The sequence below is a fragment of the Hypomesus nipponensis genome, chromosome 27, assembly GCF_054491055.1.
Source record: "Hypomesus nipponensis isolate SF chromosome 27, ASM5449105v1, whole genome shotgun sequence".
Lineage (NCBI taxonomy): Eukaryota > Metazoa > Chordata > Actinopteri > Osmeriformes > Osmeridae > Hypomesus > Hypomesus nipponensis.
Window position 1 is genome coordinate 4,887,501 of NC_140387.1, and position 19,280 is coordinate 4,906,780.

Genomic DNA, 19,280 nt, shown 5'->3' on the forward strand with positions numbered 1-19,280 from the left:
CAAGGTAAAAAACGCTGCTCTTGGTCACCTACAGATCAGTAAATAAACTACAGTCAATCTAAACAAACACAGACTTACTATTATTTTTGACATGGTTGTTTATCATGTATTTAGATGTGTGCAGGTTGCGTTAGAAACACTCCAGTCTGTAGAATAACGAACAAGCTTCCAATTGATATGTCTCTTGCCAGGGATGTGATACTGTGGTCGCACCTTGTGGGTGAGAAAACTAAGTCACCCTGGGGTTCTGTCACCTCAACAAGTCGCTCTGCTTGTGCTGTATGAAGCTGTAAGAAAGCTGACATCAAGGGGGCCCCAGTGGTTTACTGGGTAGGGCATTAACGCAGGGCCCTGGGTTTAATTCCAGCCCGAGCTATTTCCTCCATGTCTTCATTTCTCTCTTTCCAACTGTGTCCATGAATTAAGGCTGAAAATATCAACCAAACAACTAAAAACCCCAGACACTACGAGTAAGTATTTGGGGATTAACTGAGTAAAATCCCCCCCCCCCCCCCCCCCACAACGAAAGGTTTGCGGCTCCCACCGAATAGTCAGACAGAGAGGGGGAGACGCGAAAAAGTGCAAGTCTGTGAAGTTCACTCTAAGGGACAGCAGCAAACAACGAGCCATGGCATGTGCCTTCGTCATGTGACCTACATGAGAGAACGCGTGGCGTGCATGACAAATCAGTCTCCTTCTCAACAAGCAAGGGCTCTGTTTTAAAAATGCACAAGCCATTTCCTCTCCCCGCTCCACAAACGTGCACAGCCTTAAGCAACATAACAGAGTGTATACCTGCTTAATTCATATGTTCGTTTACTTACTTTGAGATCATAGAAACGGCGTAATTGGACAAATAATGCTTGCTACTGCTGTTCCCGCAAACATCCCTGACAACGCCTGTGGTATTCATTTGCATTGAAACCAAATGACCTGCAATTTGTGGCCTACAAAGGTGCGGTTGTAAAATCTTGGTGTGAACAAGGGCAGTTGGCAGTGCTGTACCTACGCACCCAGACTGGTGACAGTTAGAACTGTTAGATCTCCACAAAGCTGCCCTATCAAGAGTAACAAGGCTTGGATTCAACGTGATGATTTATTTAGACCAACACAGACAAGTCAAAGGTACTGACACGATGGAAACCCACATCTTTCTAAAAAGACATGGTTTACAGGAGGTCAACCTGAGGAAAGGGCTCTGACGCAGTAAGAGTGGTTCAACCTCATTAGTCCCTGAAGACCAGATCAGAAGACGTGTGCTAATAGGTTCCGTCATGTGTGACGTTTGTGATGTTTATTACCACGGGAACCACATGCATGTCTGCATTCTTTCAAAAGGACAGCGGGACAATAACAAAGAAGACAGTGCTCTGTGTATTCAGACAATGCTCTGTGTATTCAGACAGTGCTCTGCATTCGAAAACATTCTTGCAATGGACAGAGCCATGGTTACTCATTCAGCTTCCACGCTCACGTCCTGTTAGTCAGCAGAGTATCATGTACGTGTGAGCAACAAGGTAAACTATCTCCCTTCAAGGACCTTAAGCACTGTGATGCAGTGGGACTGAGGTGTACAGACGCAGCTCTCAGTATGGATAAATATGACAGTACGGGGCGTTCGCAGCCTAAACACCTTTCACGTCTTCATTTTACTTTTCATTTTCGCCCAAGACACAATGTATTAAATGACCAAGCATTGAGGGAGTGTTTAATGTGAACACACCACTGTCGAAAAAGGCATTTGAATGAATCAGAATTAATTGTTCACCACAATTGCCTAATTAGCTTTCTGTCAAGGTCCCTTAGCAACAGTTGAGCTTTTCGTTGGTGAATGAGTAATCATTCTGGCAAAAGCAGACACCCTGTGGACACTGTGTTGTGCACATATGCTGCTTTGGTCCCTCTCTCCCTCACGCATGCACACCCGCACTCATGTACAGTACAGACACGCACGTTATGTACGCACACATTTGAATGATCTCTCGTGCAGGTTTTGCCACCAAAGTCCATCAAAACACCCTAAGATGACAATAAATGTTGTGGTTTTGTGATTTATCGGGCATGAGAGTTGAAATTGCCTGTAAGAACCCGAAATGTTACATTTAGTCATTTAGCAGACGCTTTTTTTCCAGAGCGACTCACAGGAAGTACAGGGACTCCCCCCCCCCCCCCCCCCCCCCCCCCCCCCGAGGCAAGTAGGGTGAAGTGCCTTACCCAAGGACACAACATAATTAGACATGGCCTAAAATCGAACCGGCAACCTTCTGATTAATAGCCCGACTACCTAACCGCTCGGCCGTCTGACCCCAGGTTAACACGCACGTCGTTCTCCACTCTAACTGCCGTCTTCTGTGAGCACGTGAGAAGGTCGTAACCTTTCAGCCGAGATTCCTCTCTCGAACGACCTCCTCATTTCAAACACCTCTCTGACGATCCCCTTCATTAGGTTTTTTTCTGACAGGGCAGAGGTGACTCTCATTACGTTCAGTGTGACATTTGTTCCGCCACAAGAATCAGTTCGGATTTTTCTTTGCACCAGTTTGTTAACAGTCTCTGGGGCCAGATCAGAATAGACTGGCTGGTATGCTTTCTAGGATTCCTCCTTTACCTGGAGAGCAGTAAAAAGCACAGTAGCGTTTCGATCTGAGGGGAAAAACTCCCTGCTTTGAGCAGTGTGGAGGAAATGAGGATTTTCCTGTGTACTGACATTATTTACTAATCACTAATTCACTTTCACTAATCAATAGAACTAGTCATTGGATACTAGTTAGAATGTTCTCATGTGAGTATGCTATTTATTAGAGTAGATTGTGTTTGTCAGGTTGAATGTATGTTCGGGGTCAGGAGAATAACAAGGTAGGGGTCATGGGGATCACCCAGATTGAGAGGAGATTAAATCAAATGTAACATATAACCCTTTCAACAAGCAATGTCACAAGGCTTCAAAGTGACCAACAGATCAGAACTAATAACCAACCTGAACACCACTAAAAGAAAAATGAAAAAATCCTTGTGAGGACCAATTCAGTGAAAGATTCCCTTCTGTGGAATGGTAATGGTAGAAAGGTGATGATACCTTTTGCAGTATCTCAAAATGTACTTACTTTCCAAGGTTCAATAGGCTTGGGTACGTTAACTGTGTAAAGATGTCTTAAGCTTGTCAGACTTTTAGATTTATGGCCGAGGTTCTTAGATTTTTATACCCTGAAGCTGAGATTCCGAAAAAGTGACAATATTGAGATTGATGGAGTTGTATATAATTGAGGTTCATTAAGTCAGATATAGAACTGAGGTTCACAGAGTTTGGTATAAATGAGGTTCAGGAGGAGAGGAGACATAACTATCTGCTGTTAATTGTGTGTCGTGTCACATAATGCATGATTAGCCACCTGCTAATTACAACATATGCCTGACACCACTCAACTGAGGACCATATAAATACCCCCGTGATCTACCTGTCAGTCTTGTCTTTCGGTTCCCGCTATCCACCGCCCCTCCCCCGCCCCCCCGCCCTCCTTGCCTGCAGAGCTTTACGTTCCGTCATCCAGGCACTTCAAAAGCATTTTTCAGAGGTTTGAGAAAACCGACTGAGGCCCCAGGACTCATCCTCCACACCTGGACTGTCCTGGCTGGATACACGCTCATGACTATATTCATTAAGTCATTAATATGATTCCCTTCAGTAAAACTTACTTAACATGTGCAGTTTGGGGTGCAATCTTTGACCCTGTTACATTTAGTCATTTAGCAGAAGCTCTTATCCAGAGCGACTTAAAGTTAGTACAGGGACATTCCCCTCAAGACAAGTAGGGTGAAGTGCCTTGCCCAAGGACACAACGTCATTTAGCACGGTGGGGAATTGATCCGGCAACCTTCTGATTACTGGCCCAACTCCTTCACCGCTCAGCCATCTGACTCCCTGTTGAATAAAAAATGAAAGAATATTCCCAGGCAGCACTATGAAGTTACTGGGTCATCTTGAGAAGATGATCAAACACTAACCAGGTTGAATAGGTACTCCAACGTGTTCACTGAAGTGGACACTGATTCACTCACTGTTGGGGAGGCATATTTTTAATGCAGTGTACTAATGGTACTGGGTATGGGTCACACGTGGGTCAGAAACTGGTGTTGGATCTCTGAAAAGATGGCTTTGAGATGGATGGATTTACATGTATTCCTATAGCAGATCCTTTAGCAGAGCTTCCTTTAGCAGAGCTTTCATCCTAAGCGACTTCCAAGAGAGAGCTTTACAAAAGTGCATAGGTCACTGTTCATAAACAACAAGATAGCCCCAACATTGCGGGTAGCCAAAACATGAAGCATACATTGTGAAAAGCAAATGAGTGCCAATGGGAAGAACATAAGATCATGTAGATAAACAAATTATAATCAAACAACATGAACCTCAAAAGTGCAAGAGTGTACCAGTAGGAAAGGAGGGATAAGATGAGTGTTTTATTTAGCTACTTAGGGAAATTGCAGTGCATTGTACTGTTGACAAAGGACATGATAAAATGACACAAATATGATTGTTTTTCACTACTACTCTGCAATACTTTTCAACCTTTGCAATGCGAAAAATAAATGCACTGAGAACAGACAGGACATCCCAATTACTTCTAACGTATTTGAATGCAGGTAGGACTGCTTGGAGCTTCGAAAACAAAAACAACTCTTGTAGAAGTCTCCACAACGTCAACGAGGGGAGCGTTAAATCATCATCAAATGAACTTCATGATTCCTACTTGAACACATCAAACATGTACGGTGCATTCTGCATTGCATGTCATCAAAATGCGTCACCGGATGATAAGGTGTCCTCATTACTGGAGAGATGCTCACTCTGACATTTACAGCAACATGAAATATGCAGGAATGCAGATCAATTCCATCCCTTACTGCCAGCTGGGAAAAGACTCTCTCCGTTCGGACTTCAGTCACTTCTAATTAGGCCGACAATAGTCTCTTTCAAGTTCTCTTGCGGCAAAGAACGTAAACACAAGGGACCAATGTTTGCGTGCTGTGATTCTGTCAATCCGTCGGGTGGATACAAAAAAATGTAACCCAAATGGTCTTCCATTGAGTCAAGAGCAATAACATGTTGAGAGGGTTAAATGTAGATTCACAACTTTGCAGCTACACTGACCTCTCGACGTCCATGCAGATAAGCATGGCTATGTGAAGAGTGTAGGATTTCTACCCCCATGGGTTTTTCATTTCTCCACCCTGCTGTGAGTTTGAGGTAATTGGGATTTTGTTTCCAAGGAACTGCACTTTCGAGATTAAGTGGATAAGAAGGAAGGCTGCTCACGCAATTAAACTCGGTGTGTTCGTGGCCTTGACACAGACGGCATCGAGTAGGATCTGGAGAAGAGAGCCATGCTTTGGTCTTTACTCTCCTACTGGATAGGTTGTCAACTGCAGTATCTCTTAAACAAAGATGACTGTGTAGCTTGTAATTATTGGCACCGTTGGCATCTTTTGGGGTGGTGTCTTGAAAATCAGAAAGAGATAGACTGTGTTTGAGATATGTAAATGTATGTTTGATGCTTCATAGCTTTGGTTCTCGGAACACAAGATAAACACTCAATAATGTATGAGGTAGAAAGTGCATGAGGTCTGGCAAATGATTTTCTTGGAAGTGTTCATTCTAATCTTTGGGACTGTTTTTGCTCTCAATGCTTTCCTTGCGATCATCTCCAAGTGTCTGCTATTAAAGATCAACATGGTTGTTGATGGTTGAGATGTACACTGTTATACAACAGTTGCATCTCCGCTCGTTAAGTCTTGCCTAGAAGCATGTGCTTGTTATCAAGGGATAAGTGCGTACACTGTAAGGATGATAACATCTACCAGTTACAGCTCATTATGTAAACAATTGAGGACTTCGGTGAACAGTTGACATTAGGTTAGACAGTCGCTCCTATCCACTTCATCTGCACGCGGCGGCCACATTTAATTCTCCCGTTTTTGAGGGGAAAAACAGAGAGCAGGAGACACGAGAGACATCAGAGCAAGTCGTGATTATGAAGAGAGACGCACCGGGGCTGAGACCCAAACAGAGATGAAAAGGAAACAAAAGGACAGGAAAACTCTGTATTCATAAACAACACCTCAGTCTTATCCCAGAGTCACCCCGGTCTCTCCTGCCCACAGCTAGGGTCCGGAGGAGTGTTTTGAGCACCAACACAAGGGCACTGCAACAGACAACACACTTCTAGATGCTCCTAATATTTGTTAAATGGGCTCCTAAATGAATAGGCCAGAAAATATGAGATATTTCAGAGGAAACATGACCCAGGGGAAAAAAAATACCAGAGGACCAGTCACAGTGGGATTACGGAGTAATAAATGTTCATCCTCTGACACAAGGCGAAGAGCACAATTTATTGCCTTGGAGTGTGAAAGGCAGCCACTGTGGGACATTGCTATCCCTCACTTGTTCTCCATCCTATCTCTCCCCATTTCCTCTCTGCCTCTCCGCAGCCTCAATGTTGTGCAGTCCAGTCTCTCTCGATCCCTCACTATCACAATGAAATCAATTATCGGACAGCAAACGCGAGAGAAACAACACGGAAAATCCAACCGAAGACAGTCGTGCACCTTCCTTAAGTCAAACCGACCCGTTAATACTTCAATTCGTTTTCAGATTTGACACAACACCAAACCCGTCTCAGTGGACACGGTAATAGAGCAGATCGTTTATCTGTGGTTGTTGTGAAAGTGTTTTATCTTCAACCCATTGAATAGATCCATCGGAAGCATTGTCACACAACCCTAACTCTCCAGGCTGCTCCAACGTTATTGGTTCATTAGTCCCTTCATTTAGCGTTGTGATGGGGGCCGCTTCCCTGATGCCTGGATCTTTCTCATCCCCACACCCCTCCATGCTCTCCGCGTGTTCTCCATCTCGCTTCCCCCCGCCCTGTCTCTCTCTTCCGACCTCTCCACTGAGGGCTAATCTGATTGAATTGTACACAGGGCATGTGTCTTCCCTGGGCTCCTTCAGAGTTCAGATTAGCCAACGTTTCAAGAGGAAATGGGAAAATGCTGTTCAGCTTGCGGTTGCATCTACCTATATGTTAATGGTCTACATGGTCATACAATCGTATTAATGAAAATGTATTAAATGAATCCCATATCCCGACATAGTATATTCCTCAGGCCAAGAACATTTGGAAACGTTGTCTATTTGGTGGGTTTTCATGCGTGTTTGTTGCATTTATGCAAAGAAAGAAAACAAAGAACAAAATTGAAAACATAACGAATCTGTATCTTGTCCTCTCCTCTGAGATCTATTCAATCTGTATCTTGTCCTCTCCTCTTAGATCTATTCAATCAGCAAAATGTGTGGACGCCTCATTCATGTATGTAGGCTTTTTTCAGAAACTTTCCATCTCTTTCTCCTGAACTCTGGTCTTCAGCAACACATAGAGCACCCTAATGCTCTATGTGTTCTCTCAGACCCATGTCTGTGCCCCCGTCCCTTTTATCCATGCTTTCTTCCATGGAAGAAGCAGTACAATAGTTCATATGCGGTCATGAGTAGATATGAATCCATTCACCTTCCAACAGAATTTCTGAATTCTCTTAGGTAGAAACTGTGTTTCTTCTTGAAAGGCAGAAAATGATCCTTTTGGCACAGGAGCTATACAGTACTGTATACATTGTTAAAGATGGTAAATAGAGGCAAGCCATCTACTATATGCATTAAAAGAGAAAAGAGTGCCTTTGGAATTGGAAACGTGACACTTGCGTAATCAAAACATAGCACCAAGCAACGACAATGACATCAGACCGGCCCCTGCCCCCCACCAACACAAGAAACGCAAGCAAGTGTTGAATAAATCAAATGGGAAATGACAGTTAGAAAAAGGTGTTATTACCGTGGAAACGTTGTATACTGGACGATACATTCATGACAGTCCTGCGTCTACAACGGGGGTCATCAAAACACGTTTGATGAATGTGTTCCCACCTCTCCAACATCCGTCACTGCTGGTTTAATACAACACTCGTGATGCTTACCCCTCTTGGACACTGTAACCCAGCCATGGGCAGAGTCAACAGCAGATCCCTTCAGAAAGATCCAGAACAAGATGATAGAATACATCAACGTATAATACTTAAAAAGAATACTAAGGGTTGTACTGTACTAGCCTTCTCACTAGAGGACGCATCCACTAATGATTCCAACAACAGATAAATACATTTAAAATACTAAATAAACCGCTGACTGTTAACAAATGAACGCTCAAGTCATGGATGTTGCTGTTTATTTGTGACCCCAGTCATACAATTCTCTCTTCCACTCTTTGTAAACACTACAAATAAACTACAAAGACAACAAATAGTGGAATAGTGCAGATTACACACAAGTCTGCTTCCCCCACCAGTGTTTTGGGTAGCCTGTCCCTGACATACTGTCTCCAGGGGAGACCACATGTCATAGAGAGAACAGCATCCCTCTACTGGAAGTACTAAAGGAGGGTAATCCCAGTGGGAACTGGAATACCACCTTCAAAGTGTGTGTGCGTGTGTGTGTGTTTGTAAGGTAATAAGTGTTGGATTGCTGGAAATAAGTGTCGAAGGATTTCATCTCAACTTTTCAGTGTAGACCTACTACATTTCCATTTCCATTTCGATTTCAGACATAGGATGAGGAGTTTCAGGCTAGATTTGGGATTATCAAATTACATTTCTGTTTCAGATATGAATTTGATGGCACCACAGTTCAGAAAACCCTGACGGATGATGGGCCCTCATCCTAAGGGGAGTCATGAAATTAGTACTGAGAATAAGTGTAAGATGATGAGAAGTCAAACTTGTGCTGAAATGTGCTGTGCTGTGCACTATTTCATACTGTAAAAGGGTGAAATTTAGATGAAAGCTAATTAAGGGCCTTACAATTAATACAATTGTGCAAATCAAGCCAAGCAGTGAATACTGAAGACGTGCTGTATGTTGTACCTCCTGATTACTGTTCACAATTACAAAAGAAAAAAAGATGTAATGGATGTTCGCTGATCTTGTGGCTATACCCCTCTAAAGCTTCGAGATGAGCGTCATTTTCTCTGTAGGGTTGACTGCATTTTAATGAACACAGACCGACGCGTTCTGTACATCTTCAGAGCATCAATCTTGCCCTAGTTTAGTCAGGAACAACAGCTGCACAATTAGCATGGTCTTATTCCTATAATCCTCTGATCTTGGAAGCAGAGGGGGCTGTGACCGTATGCTAAACTTATCGTAGATGCCACTTGGCAAGGAGGAGCAGCCATATCTGTGTTGTTGAAGTAGGCCTAGTCATCAACTGTAGACAAGCCTTTGTGGGCCTGCGTGTAGGGCATTCAGTCCTAGCCTAACAGACAACAAAAGACTTGGCTTATTTCACATGGTGTTTTGTGCAATTGTATAGAACGTTAATGGCATCTAGCCTTTGTCTAGATGGCAGATGTTAAAGAATAATACCACACTGCAGATACGGGAGTCAGGTGGCTGAGCAGTGAGGGAGTCGGGCTCGTAATCAGAAGGTTGCCAGATCGATTCCCCGCTGTGCCAAATTACGTTGTGTCCTTGGGCAAAGTACTTCACCCTACTTGCCTCGGGGGGAATGTCCCTGTACTTACTGTAAGTCACTCTGGATAAGAGTGTCTGCTAAATGTAAATGTAAGATGCTGTTCACAGCCCTCCTGGAGTACTGGGGGGATATTTGTACAGTAGATTCTGAAAAGCCGGAGAATCACTGTGATGACAGGGTGGCGTTCTGCAAATACACCATGTAATCCAATCCTAAGTCAGAGATGAACTCCTGTGCGACTGTAACACTCATGAAAAGCAACCGTCCTTTTGGGATTGGAGTCCTGTTTGTTGACCTCTGAGACAAAAACTGCAAATTCAATCATGTGGAAACACCAGACGGTGCCTTGATGGGTCAGTTAGTTTAAAGAAAGGAGAATTCACACATTCAGATCTGGAAAACGTTCAGGGACCACTGCACCTTTCTCTTTCCTTTCCAAATAATTAGATGAGGAAAGTTTTGAGTGACGAACAGAAAGTTTGAACTTGCAGTGGCCTCTTAAATGGAAGCCTTCTGTTCCTCCATCAAAATGTTCCATCTCAACGTTTTTTGGAAAGGAAAGAAAGAGGTGCAGTGGTCTCTCTATTTCTTTCTGAGCTATGACTATCAGGCCACCATGGATGCCCATTAACACAGAACGGTTCACTTGCACCACCTATTGGCGAAAGGACAGAGGAGTGAGCTCACAGATGAGTTTTTCGGATGCTGATGAATACTTTCAAGTGAAGAGGATCGTAAGAGCCACAGAAGCTGCCAACAAATAGGTCCATCAGTTGAGGTCTGACTATCCACCTTCATTTTGAGCAAATTTGAAGTGAACTAAGAAGGATAATAAGGCATTGTATTTACATCCCCCTTGCCACAGCCCAAAGCGCTACAGTCAAAGGTCATAGAGCAAAAAGCACAGGGAACTATACAAGTAGGTCATGAGATGCAACTGAACAAACTTAAAGTAAGGGGCAAAAATCAGGTCGCACATGCTCAGATCATGATAGATCAGGTAAACCTGAATTAACATGTTTTAACATGTTTCTTAGAAGTGTCAAATGTAGGGGGAGTTTCTCAGCATCTCTGCCAAGGCCTTCACAGTCGTTTGGGCTCTACATCCAAAGGCTCCATCTTCCTTGTCTTTAACTTCCACCATAGCTGTTGGAGAAGTGTTTCTGGCAGGTCGCAGGGGCAGACAGCTATTCTAGACGAAACGCTTGATAAAATCCCGCCAGGAGCTTTACTGTGACCTGCTTTATGCATTAGAATTTGAAGATGGTAATGAATGCGTAAAGAAACAGGGAGCCTGGTTTGTTTTTTTTGTTTTTCGATTTTTTGGTAGCCTTTTTTCACCTTGATTCTTTTGTTATTGACTGGACAGTTGGAGAGACACGTGAAAGCAGAGGGGGAGCTACCGGGAGCTACCGGGAGCTACCGGGAGCTACCGGGAGCTGCCAGGGCATCTTAAGCCAACATCATTTGATCAAGGAGTGATGTGTTTCCAAGGTGACATACGTGTGAGAATGCAAGTTTCACCATTTTGAACGTGCTGGACCTATATGAAGTAGACCGCCATGTAGACTAGACCCTTCTCTGCCAAACTGGGTTTGAAGTAGGCGTCGTTTGTCAGGGATGACGGTCAATGATAACTCAAAATGCCTTGTTCAAAAAATGAACCACGCTTTCAGACTTGCGATGAGCCAACTTTCATTGACCAAACACACATTCCTCTCAGTTGTCACCCCCTTATGTGGCGTTCACCCAGACTGTCCTGCAGGAACCTGGCAGGAGCAACCGATACCCCAAGATCTATTTCTTGGTAACAATTTCTGAGATGTTCACAGCAACTGTAAAGGTTCATATAAATGTACTTTATTCGAATTTCACGTTTCACAAGATAAATACATATTAAAGATTCTCTGTGTAACCACACGGTCAATGTTCTATTCTGCATTGTTAAGCGTTCTACCGTGATGCTGCATCAGGTACATACAAGAAGCTGTTTGACTGCATCCCCAACTATTTGACACTGCATTTTGTTACAAACATTCAGATCTTTCACACAGTGTCTGCATTGTTAACTTAACTCTGAAACATCTAAATATCCCTTCCCCCGGGTTACACAATGTGTTGCCGCTGGCTGGATACTCTGCAGTCTGTCTCTCTCATGACACTGAATTAGTATTGCAGAAACTTGCTCAAATATTCTGCTAATATTCTGTCGATGCCTTTTGAAGATACAGTAGACAGGGAAGAAAAAGGGCTTGGTTTGACACTATATAAACAAGAAAATGACAACATTTATATAAGTCACTCGCAAGACTCTTTTCATGGTGCAGAGCCATAAGAATTCACTTTTTACTTTGCAAAATGCAGGCCCCTGGTGTGGTTTGTTCTAGTTCCTGCATACGAACAGGGACTTGCCAAGACAAAAATACAATTGGTTAAAGTGACACACACAAATCCGAAAAGCATAACGCAAGGGTTATCATTAGTACTGATTAAGAGGTGAACTTTTAGGACAATATTCAGGTTTTTTTTTTTCTCCATTTTTTAGATTTAAAACAATCCATCGGTATTCATTGTACATGTCATTTCAAAGGCCAAGTCATGTGCTCTCATTCTTCACACAAACACACAAACTATGTCATCAGCCAGCGCCACTCTCTGAGGGCGAAGTCCGTCTCAGAAGCTATACATCATCATGCTCCAAGACAAATGAGGGCAATTCAGACACGGGTAAACCTTCTTATACAAAAACGACTAATAAAGAGAATAATATGATCTAGTGAAGCAATAGATACAATAGATACGCCGTGTTTGCATTGGAGGCCTGGTAAAAATAACTTGCCTTGTATGCAAAAAGATATGCTTATTAAGGCTGCACAAACTCAAGGAAAAGCATGGTAACTTCAGTGTGAAGCCCTCTTCATAGCCTGACCCATTCCTTAGAATAAATTAACCTTTTACAAAGCGGTAAATACATAATTGGTGGACTAAATAACAGGCCACAATAAGCAAACAGAGAGAACAACAAAAGGCCATAAAGTAGAAAAGGGGTCGTTCAGGCTCCACCTTGGTCTTTAGTGGTATTGTCCTCAAGGTTTTCCTCGCTGTCCTCGTCACTGTGGAGCCTCTTGACTGGCACACGTTTACTCTTCTCCATTTTCAGCGCCCTCTTCTTGTGCATTTGCGTCTTTCTCTCTACAAAATGGAGTACTGGGGATGAGCAAAGTGACTTGAATTCCAAATCACGTCATAACCCTGAAAGCTATCTTGCCCACGCCAAACATTTGTGTTGCACTGTGGTCATTCTCAAGAAGTCTCGCCAAAATGGCGAAGCTGTGCCATATGATGTCTTTGCTACTTGTGAAACGTTTTTCTTTTTAGGATCTGTCTCTCACCTGCTGATGAAACAAATTGATCTGCATCTCCACTGCCATTATCCACACGGATGGCCGTTCCTTCAACCGCCCCATCCTCGTTAGTGACTATTCTCTGTCTTGCGCTTTCGAAAACGGACTTGAGAACAATGGAATCCTCAAATATCTGTCAGGATGTGTGACACAAAAGACACAGCTAAATCAGGCCAATCAACTCATCCCATTCAAGAGCAGACCTTCCCTTATCACGTCAAGGTTTCTACAGTTTCAACTTCATACAGACAGCTAGGGAACATGACCGAAATTGGGAATAAAGACATGATATCATCCTTGACAATTAAAAATGGCATTCAAATGACATGAAACACACGCAGAATGGCGGCATTGGAATAACGATGGTTCTTGATTTAAGTGCTGTATAGAGTCATGCAGTCTGTATTATCTACCTGAGAACCCTCAAGGTTGAAGGTCTGGGCATTCTCACACAGCAGGACAACGTCTCTCTCCAGGTCAGCCACGCTCCTGTACTTGTGGTTACGCACTCGTTCCTGACAACTCAGAACAGCCTCAATCACGAGCTATTTTCTGTGCTGAATTCATGATGACGGAAATGCTATATTATATATAGATATTTACGGTGATTGACAGCATGGGGTTGGGTTGATGAAGTTGGCACATCAAATACCAGCCTGACCATCTGTGTTTATCAATTGGTAGAGTACTGAGGCCAGGACCGTCCAGCTTGGCAGTTGGTACTTGGTATCTAATTGCTGGCAGAGAATGCCTTGGCTGCCTCACAAATACACTTAGTAACTTTACCAGGGGTGGAGTAAGCCAGTCGTTCCGAAAAAAACCTGGACTAAATCGCAACTAAAATCACAATAGCTGCTAAATGTTCCCTTTGCTTGCATCATCATCTGCATGTGCTACCATTATGGAGTCTCGGGGATTTTACCGGAATTAAGCACGTTCCCTTGCGATAGGCAAGGTTTACATTTAGTCATTTAGCAGACGCTCTTATCCAGAACGACTTACAGTAACTACAGGGACATTCCCCCGAGGCAAGTAGGATGAAGTACCTTGCCCAAGGACACAAAGTAACTTGGCACGGCAAACGTAACTTGGCACGGCAGGGAATCGATCCGGCAACCTTCTGATTACTAGCCCGACTCCCTCACCACTCAGCCATCTGACTCCCTTGGTTTGCTAGGTTTGTTGAGACCACCTACCCTGATCCTTCTGAAGTCCACAGGCTTGCGGATGAGCTCGTAGTACTCGGGCACCTCCTTCTTAGACGGCAGCTGAACAAAGCCTTTACTGATCTGACGTCCCAACCTGGAAACGTTCAACACAGCAATCGGGACAGGAAGAAGCACGATCCACCTCAAGTCACACGCTCTGTGCCGTGACAGATGTCTCTGTATTCAAAGCTCTTTATTAACAAGAAATTAGAATGTGGGGGAGAACGCCAAAACCCTGGGGGACGTGTTCTGCCTGTCTCCTAACAGAGGCACGTGCGACAGACGGCCTCACAGACTGAGGTGACGGCGCCACAAGCGGCTAATGCAACCACAACAAAGCATGGTACATCGAAGGAACAATCGGGAGTTGGCAGTCTCACCCGTCCTTGTAGTTGATGACCATGTCGACCAGCGTGTGGAGTTGTTTCGTCAGTTCGGGGGGGTTGGGGGGCAGCTTCTCTGCCGGGGGACGCCCACGCTTCCTTTTGACCTTCTCACCCGCCTCATGGCCAATCTCCGCCGTCTTGTTTCCGTGGTGATGGCTTTTCCGTTTCTTGGCGCTGATGTCTTCCTCCATGTCATTCAAGGCCCCGTTCCGCTCAGCCTGTGGAGAGAGGCTTAAAAGTAACCCACTGACTACTTTAATTATCCGAGCCATTCCAAGCCGAGAGGTCAACGACAGCATCAGTATCACTGCGACAACAAAAAACAACCACTCCTGTCTTTCTTCGCCATACTCTTTACACGCAGTCTACGATTCTGCTTGACAGTAATTTTGTCTCCGATTGTTACTGTCAAACAAGACAAATCGATAGAAGGCTCTTGTGGAAGATCATCCACAAAAGCCCCTTAAGAACTGTAAACACACGAGCGCAGTACGTCTATGCAATAATCAACATACATTACCTCCTCCATCTAAGGGGCATTAGTGGGGGGATGTACTACTTGAAAAACAGAAAGCGTAGGGTTGTCTTCCTGCCACGCCAAAGTAAAAAAATTATGAATCTCCAAACCTGTGTTTTCTGTTAACATGTCCAGAAAACAGTGTGTGTTGGTGTGCAATAGTGAGGAGGAGAGATTGGTTTCGACCATGGGCATGGGTATGTTATTTCCATTTGTCTCCCAGCAGCAAATGTCTGGTGCAACCGCTGTATTTTACACAAAGACAATTAAAGTCTAGACTTATGCATGCAGCAGCAGAGGCTGGAGGGTGGAGGAAGGAAATTGATTCATATTCAGCAGAGAGGAATGCAGCCAATTTAAACGGAATATTGATGTCGAAATTGCACATGCATAAGCACGCGAATGCATATACGGATCACGTTGTTAACTGTATGAGAAGGCAATTTCATAATCGACAGAATGCACCGAGAAGGGTGTTTTTTTAATGCGGTAGTTTGTGTTCTTCTGATGTTTCGCATATACTCTTAACTCGCACAACGAACACGCAGAGGAACAGGGCCTCGTACCATTACCGTTTATACGAAAAGGATCACATTTCCATCATTAGTGTATGCACACGCACACTAAGAACCTGCTGAGCACCATCACAAACTGTAGACACAGAACAAGCAAAAAAGGCATGAGTTACAGATTTGAGTGAGATCGGCGATGACAGCGAAACGACAACAAAAGAAATTCGGTGGAAGATCGTTGCCTAGAATTCCCTCAGAGAGAGGGAAGCTGTAACCACAGTCACTACTGTCTCCCTAATGCGTTGCAACCGCTCCAGCGGAATACAGAGAGCTGGAGAGTAATCCTGAAAGACGGACAAAACCCCTAAAACGCTGCCTGTCTGAGCGCGAGTGTGTGTTCACGTGTACAGTATATGTGTGTGTGTGTGTGCCTGTGCCGTGTGTGATGCTCCATGCCTGTACCATCTCCAAACACTCTGCCTCTTCCCTGACTTGTCTGGCAAGGATACCCCCTCATCCGTTACAACACACACCTACACACTCCCTCTCCCTCTCCCTCTCTCACACACTCACGGACGCGAACACACTTTCCACTCGCTCCATCTCTCACACACACACACACACGCACACTCCCTCTCTCCCTCTGCGATGTAGTCTGGCTGGATCCTATGCTGTGGAATAAAGACAGGAAGGATGGAAGGAAGGAGGATATTTACCTGACTGCAATCTGCAGGCTGGATGTCAGGATCGGCGGCAGCTGGGGGGGAGAGAATTAGCAAGCCAGCATAGCGGCGAGCTGCAAGTCTCTTCATCAGCTGATCACTCAAAAGCAGAGCCCAGAAGGGGGGAGAAAAAAAGCGCTATGTTTTCATACACAAATCAATGGGCTGGGGGAAAATACTAATGTAATAGTCATCTCCGACTGCAGCTCTCTGCAGTATCTTTTCCACCAGTGGAAGGCCCCAAGCTTGTCTCCCTCTGCATGTTTTAATATCGACTGTCGCTACACAATTTTTTTTCCTGCCCTCCCGTTCAAGTTATCGGGGTCCAGCCTTTTTTCACAGAACGATTTTTGCATTGCGTTTCTGAGGGTGTGGATCAGTGTGGAGTCTGTCGACGTATAGGAATCCATTCAGCGCGTGAAACTGCTCAGACGGCAGAACGGTTCAGTGAAAATGATTTCAGCTAATGATGTCATGCTCAAGGGCTTTTTTGGAATTACATATTTTATGTTCAATTGATTATATATATCAGGACATGCCTGTTATATACATTGCTGTGTGTGTGTATGTGCCTGCTAAACATGCATCTGTTAGAAAATGATACCACTGGGAGAGAATTCTCGCTAAACCCATTTTAAATTGACGGTCTCCATTCCTGTCCACCTACGCCTCTATGTACAATGTCACAGTTGGGAATGAAATGTAAACATAAGACTCCAGGGAAAGCGGCAGGTGGTTGGCCATTGGTCTGCAGCAGGCTGGAGGCATCCTGCAGCCCTGCAGTTCACCTGCTGATGTGGACCACAATGAGAACCTCGAGAGAGCATCATACCCCGTGAATAGAACACAAGACAGATACAAACATGTCCCCGTCATCACCATCAAAATCTTCATAATCATCCCCTTCATGTGAATGATATAGCTGGCTTCACCGGGGGGCATGGAACACGACTCATTCAATCAATTCACTTGAAGCTATGGCTTTTACTGGAATCCCCAACATGTTCATCTCTCCATGGCAACCACTGATGAAACATGTGACCCTTGCCTGACTTGTTCTTATGATAAGAATATTGATCACAATCAAATCCACATAGCAAGGACATGATTTTATAATCAAACCCATATTCCAGAATGAGTAATGTCTTCTGGGTAGGTCCCAGTGTGATGTGATTCATTTTATTCCCATGTACTTCAAAATACAATTTCCACTGCCTCTTGTTACCATAGCAACGCCACATTTTGATGTTGGACCTCGTAGGCAGTTATGGCTCTGTATCCAATCACTGTGCTAGGGAGTGACACACACACACACACACACACACTTACTTGTACATATACAATGGACAACACATGCAAAACGGAGGTAGAGGAAAAAATAACTATTACAGTTGACACAGCCATTTACCATTTCTCAATTTTGCACAAGGACTCCTTTGATTGTCTCAAATGTCATTGCATCGACACAGAGAGAAAAAGAGTGTTGACACAAGAAGACAAACGTCGTCAAAAGACTGCAAAGCAAGCCGGCCCCTTCAACGTATCACAGAAAAAACAGACTGTGAACATATTCCGACCATGAATACTTGTGTAGGCTATCATAAAGCAGCCATCTTGATAGCAAAGCTAAGATAATCAATTTTTGATGCAGCTCCTTTGTTTTCCTGGCTGGGAGTATGTGAACCATGTGGAACACCAGGCCACGCCCCCACGCCCCCCCCCACCCCCTCCCAAAAAAAAGAAGAAAAAAAAGACAACTCGTCAGAGCCCTGTCTCGACAAGTCCATTCCAGCACTGTCGAAGTCTAGCAGACGATGACAAGCCTTCCCAAACTTAGCTCCCAGTAGGGCGCAGCACACACTCTGTATGTGAAAAGGTTGCTCTTGTCTGACAAGATTCGGATCCATTATCATCCATCCAGCTATCGGACACTCCAGGAGGGAGGGTAGCCGGATGGATGCCCCCACTGACAAGACTTTGATCTTTCGTGAACGAGGCTTCGAGCAACCTTTATATATAAAAGAAAGGGACATTAACATAAGTAGACACAAAACTCATCTGTGCTGGGAGCTCATGATGTCACCGTGCAAGTTTCCCAGCGTGTCTTTGAAGGAGAATCGTTTCTTTCCGAGAGAGCGAGGGGAGGATAATGAGACGACACAGAGAGATGTGGACGGGGGGGGGGGGGGGGGTGTTAGACAGGGGGGGATGGGACGATGGCAGAAATAGAAAAACCACAGACAGAGGGAGCTGATTGACAGCTGTGTCTAAATGAACCCCTTCCCTAATGAGAGACAACTGACAATCACACTCCCACTTCCTGATCCTCCGGCAGGATTCCCTCCGTGCTAAACGCGTCTCACTTCCTGTGCCGGTGGCGGCCCGGCTGTCAGCCTGGTGGGGATGTAGGGATGTTCTCTGACAGACAAACAGCAGGAGGCTGAATGCTGATGGTCTACCAACATTGGGAATGCTTAGAGTTCATTACGAGGAAACAGATGGAGGAGGGGGGGGGGGGGGGGGGGCTCATTAAATCTTTTACTGGAATGCTCCATCTTTATTGGGTAAAATATCTTGGATGGGTACTTAGGGTTGCCAACCGTCCCAATTTGTCCGGGACATCCCGATTTATGGGTGATATCGATTTGTCCCGTCCGGGACAGTTCCAGTCCCGTTTTCTAATCACAGCCTCGCCGGGCAATAATATGCTACTGTAAACGCACCAAAAGTCACGCAAACGTTGCTAGGGCACGCGCTGGTTGCACAGCAGAGGGCGCCGAGTCTGGGGGTGGGGGGGGGGGGGGTGGGTGTCTCTCCCGATTTGTGCTCCTGGGGGAAAAGTGAAGAAAGTGTCCCGCATTTGGGGTTGAGGAAGTTGACAACCCTAATTGTACTGTGGGTTTGCACTGGAATAAGGTGTTTCCAGCAGGTGGCGCTGTGTCTGTCCA

The 19,280-nt window shown here is 44.7% G+C and overlaps 1 protein-coding gene across 1 annotated transcript; it reads right to left on the bottom strand.

The window, feature by feature from the left end:
- Positions 1–11,948: 11,948 nt before the first annotated feature.
- Positions 11,949–16,422, bottom strand: LOC146220511 (SWI/SNF-related matrix-associated actin-dependent regulator of chromatin subfamily A member 2). The gene is made up of 6 exons (XM_084694080.1): positions 16,327–16,422; positions 14,576–14,799; positions 14,184–14,289; positions 13,401–13,502; positions 12,976–13,120; positions 11,949–12,790 (listed from the first exon to the last, which is right to left on the bottom strand). The coding sequence occupies exons 1-6, from the start codon at positions 16,420–16,422 to the stop codon at positions 12,636–12,638; spliced, it is 828 nt and encodes a 275-aa protein (XP_084550206.1). The 3' UTR covers positions 11,949–12,635.
- Positions 16,423–19,280: the final 2,858 nt, after the last annotated feature.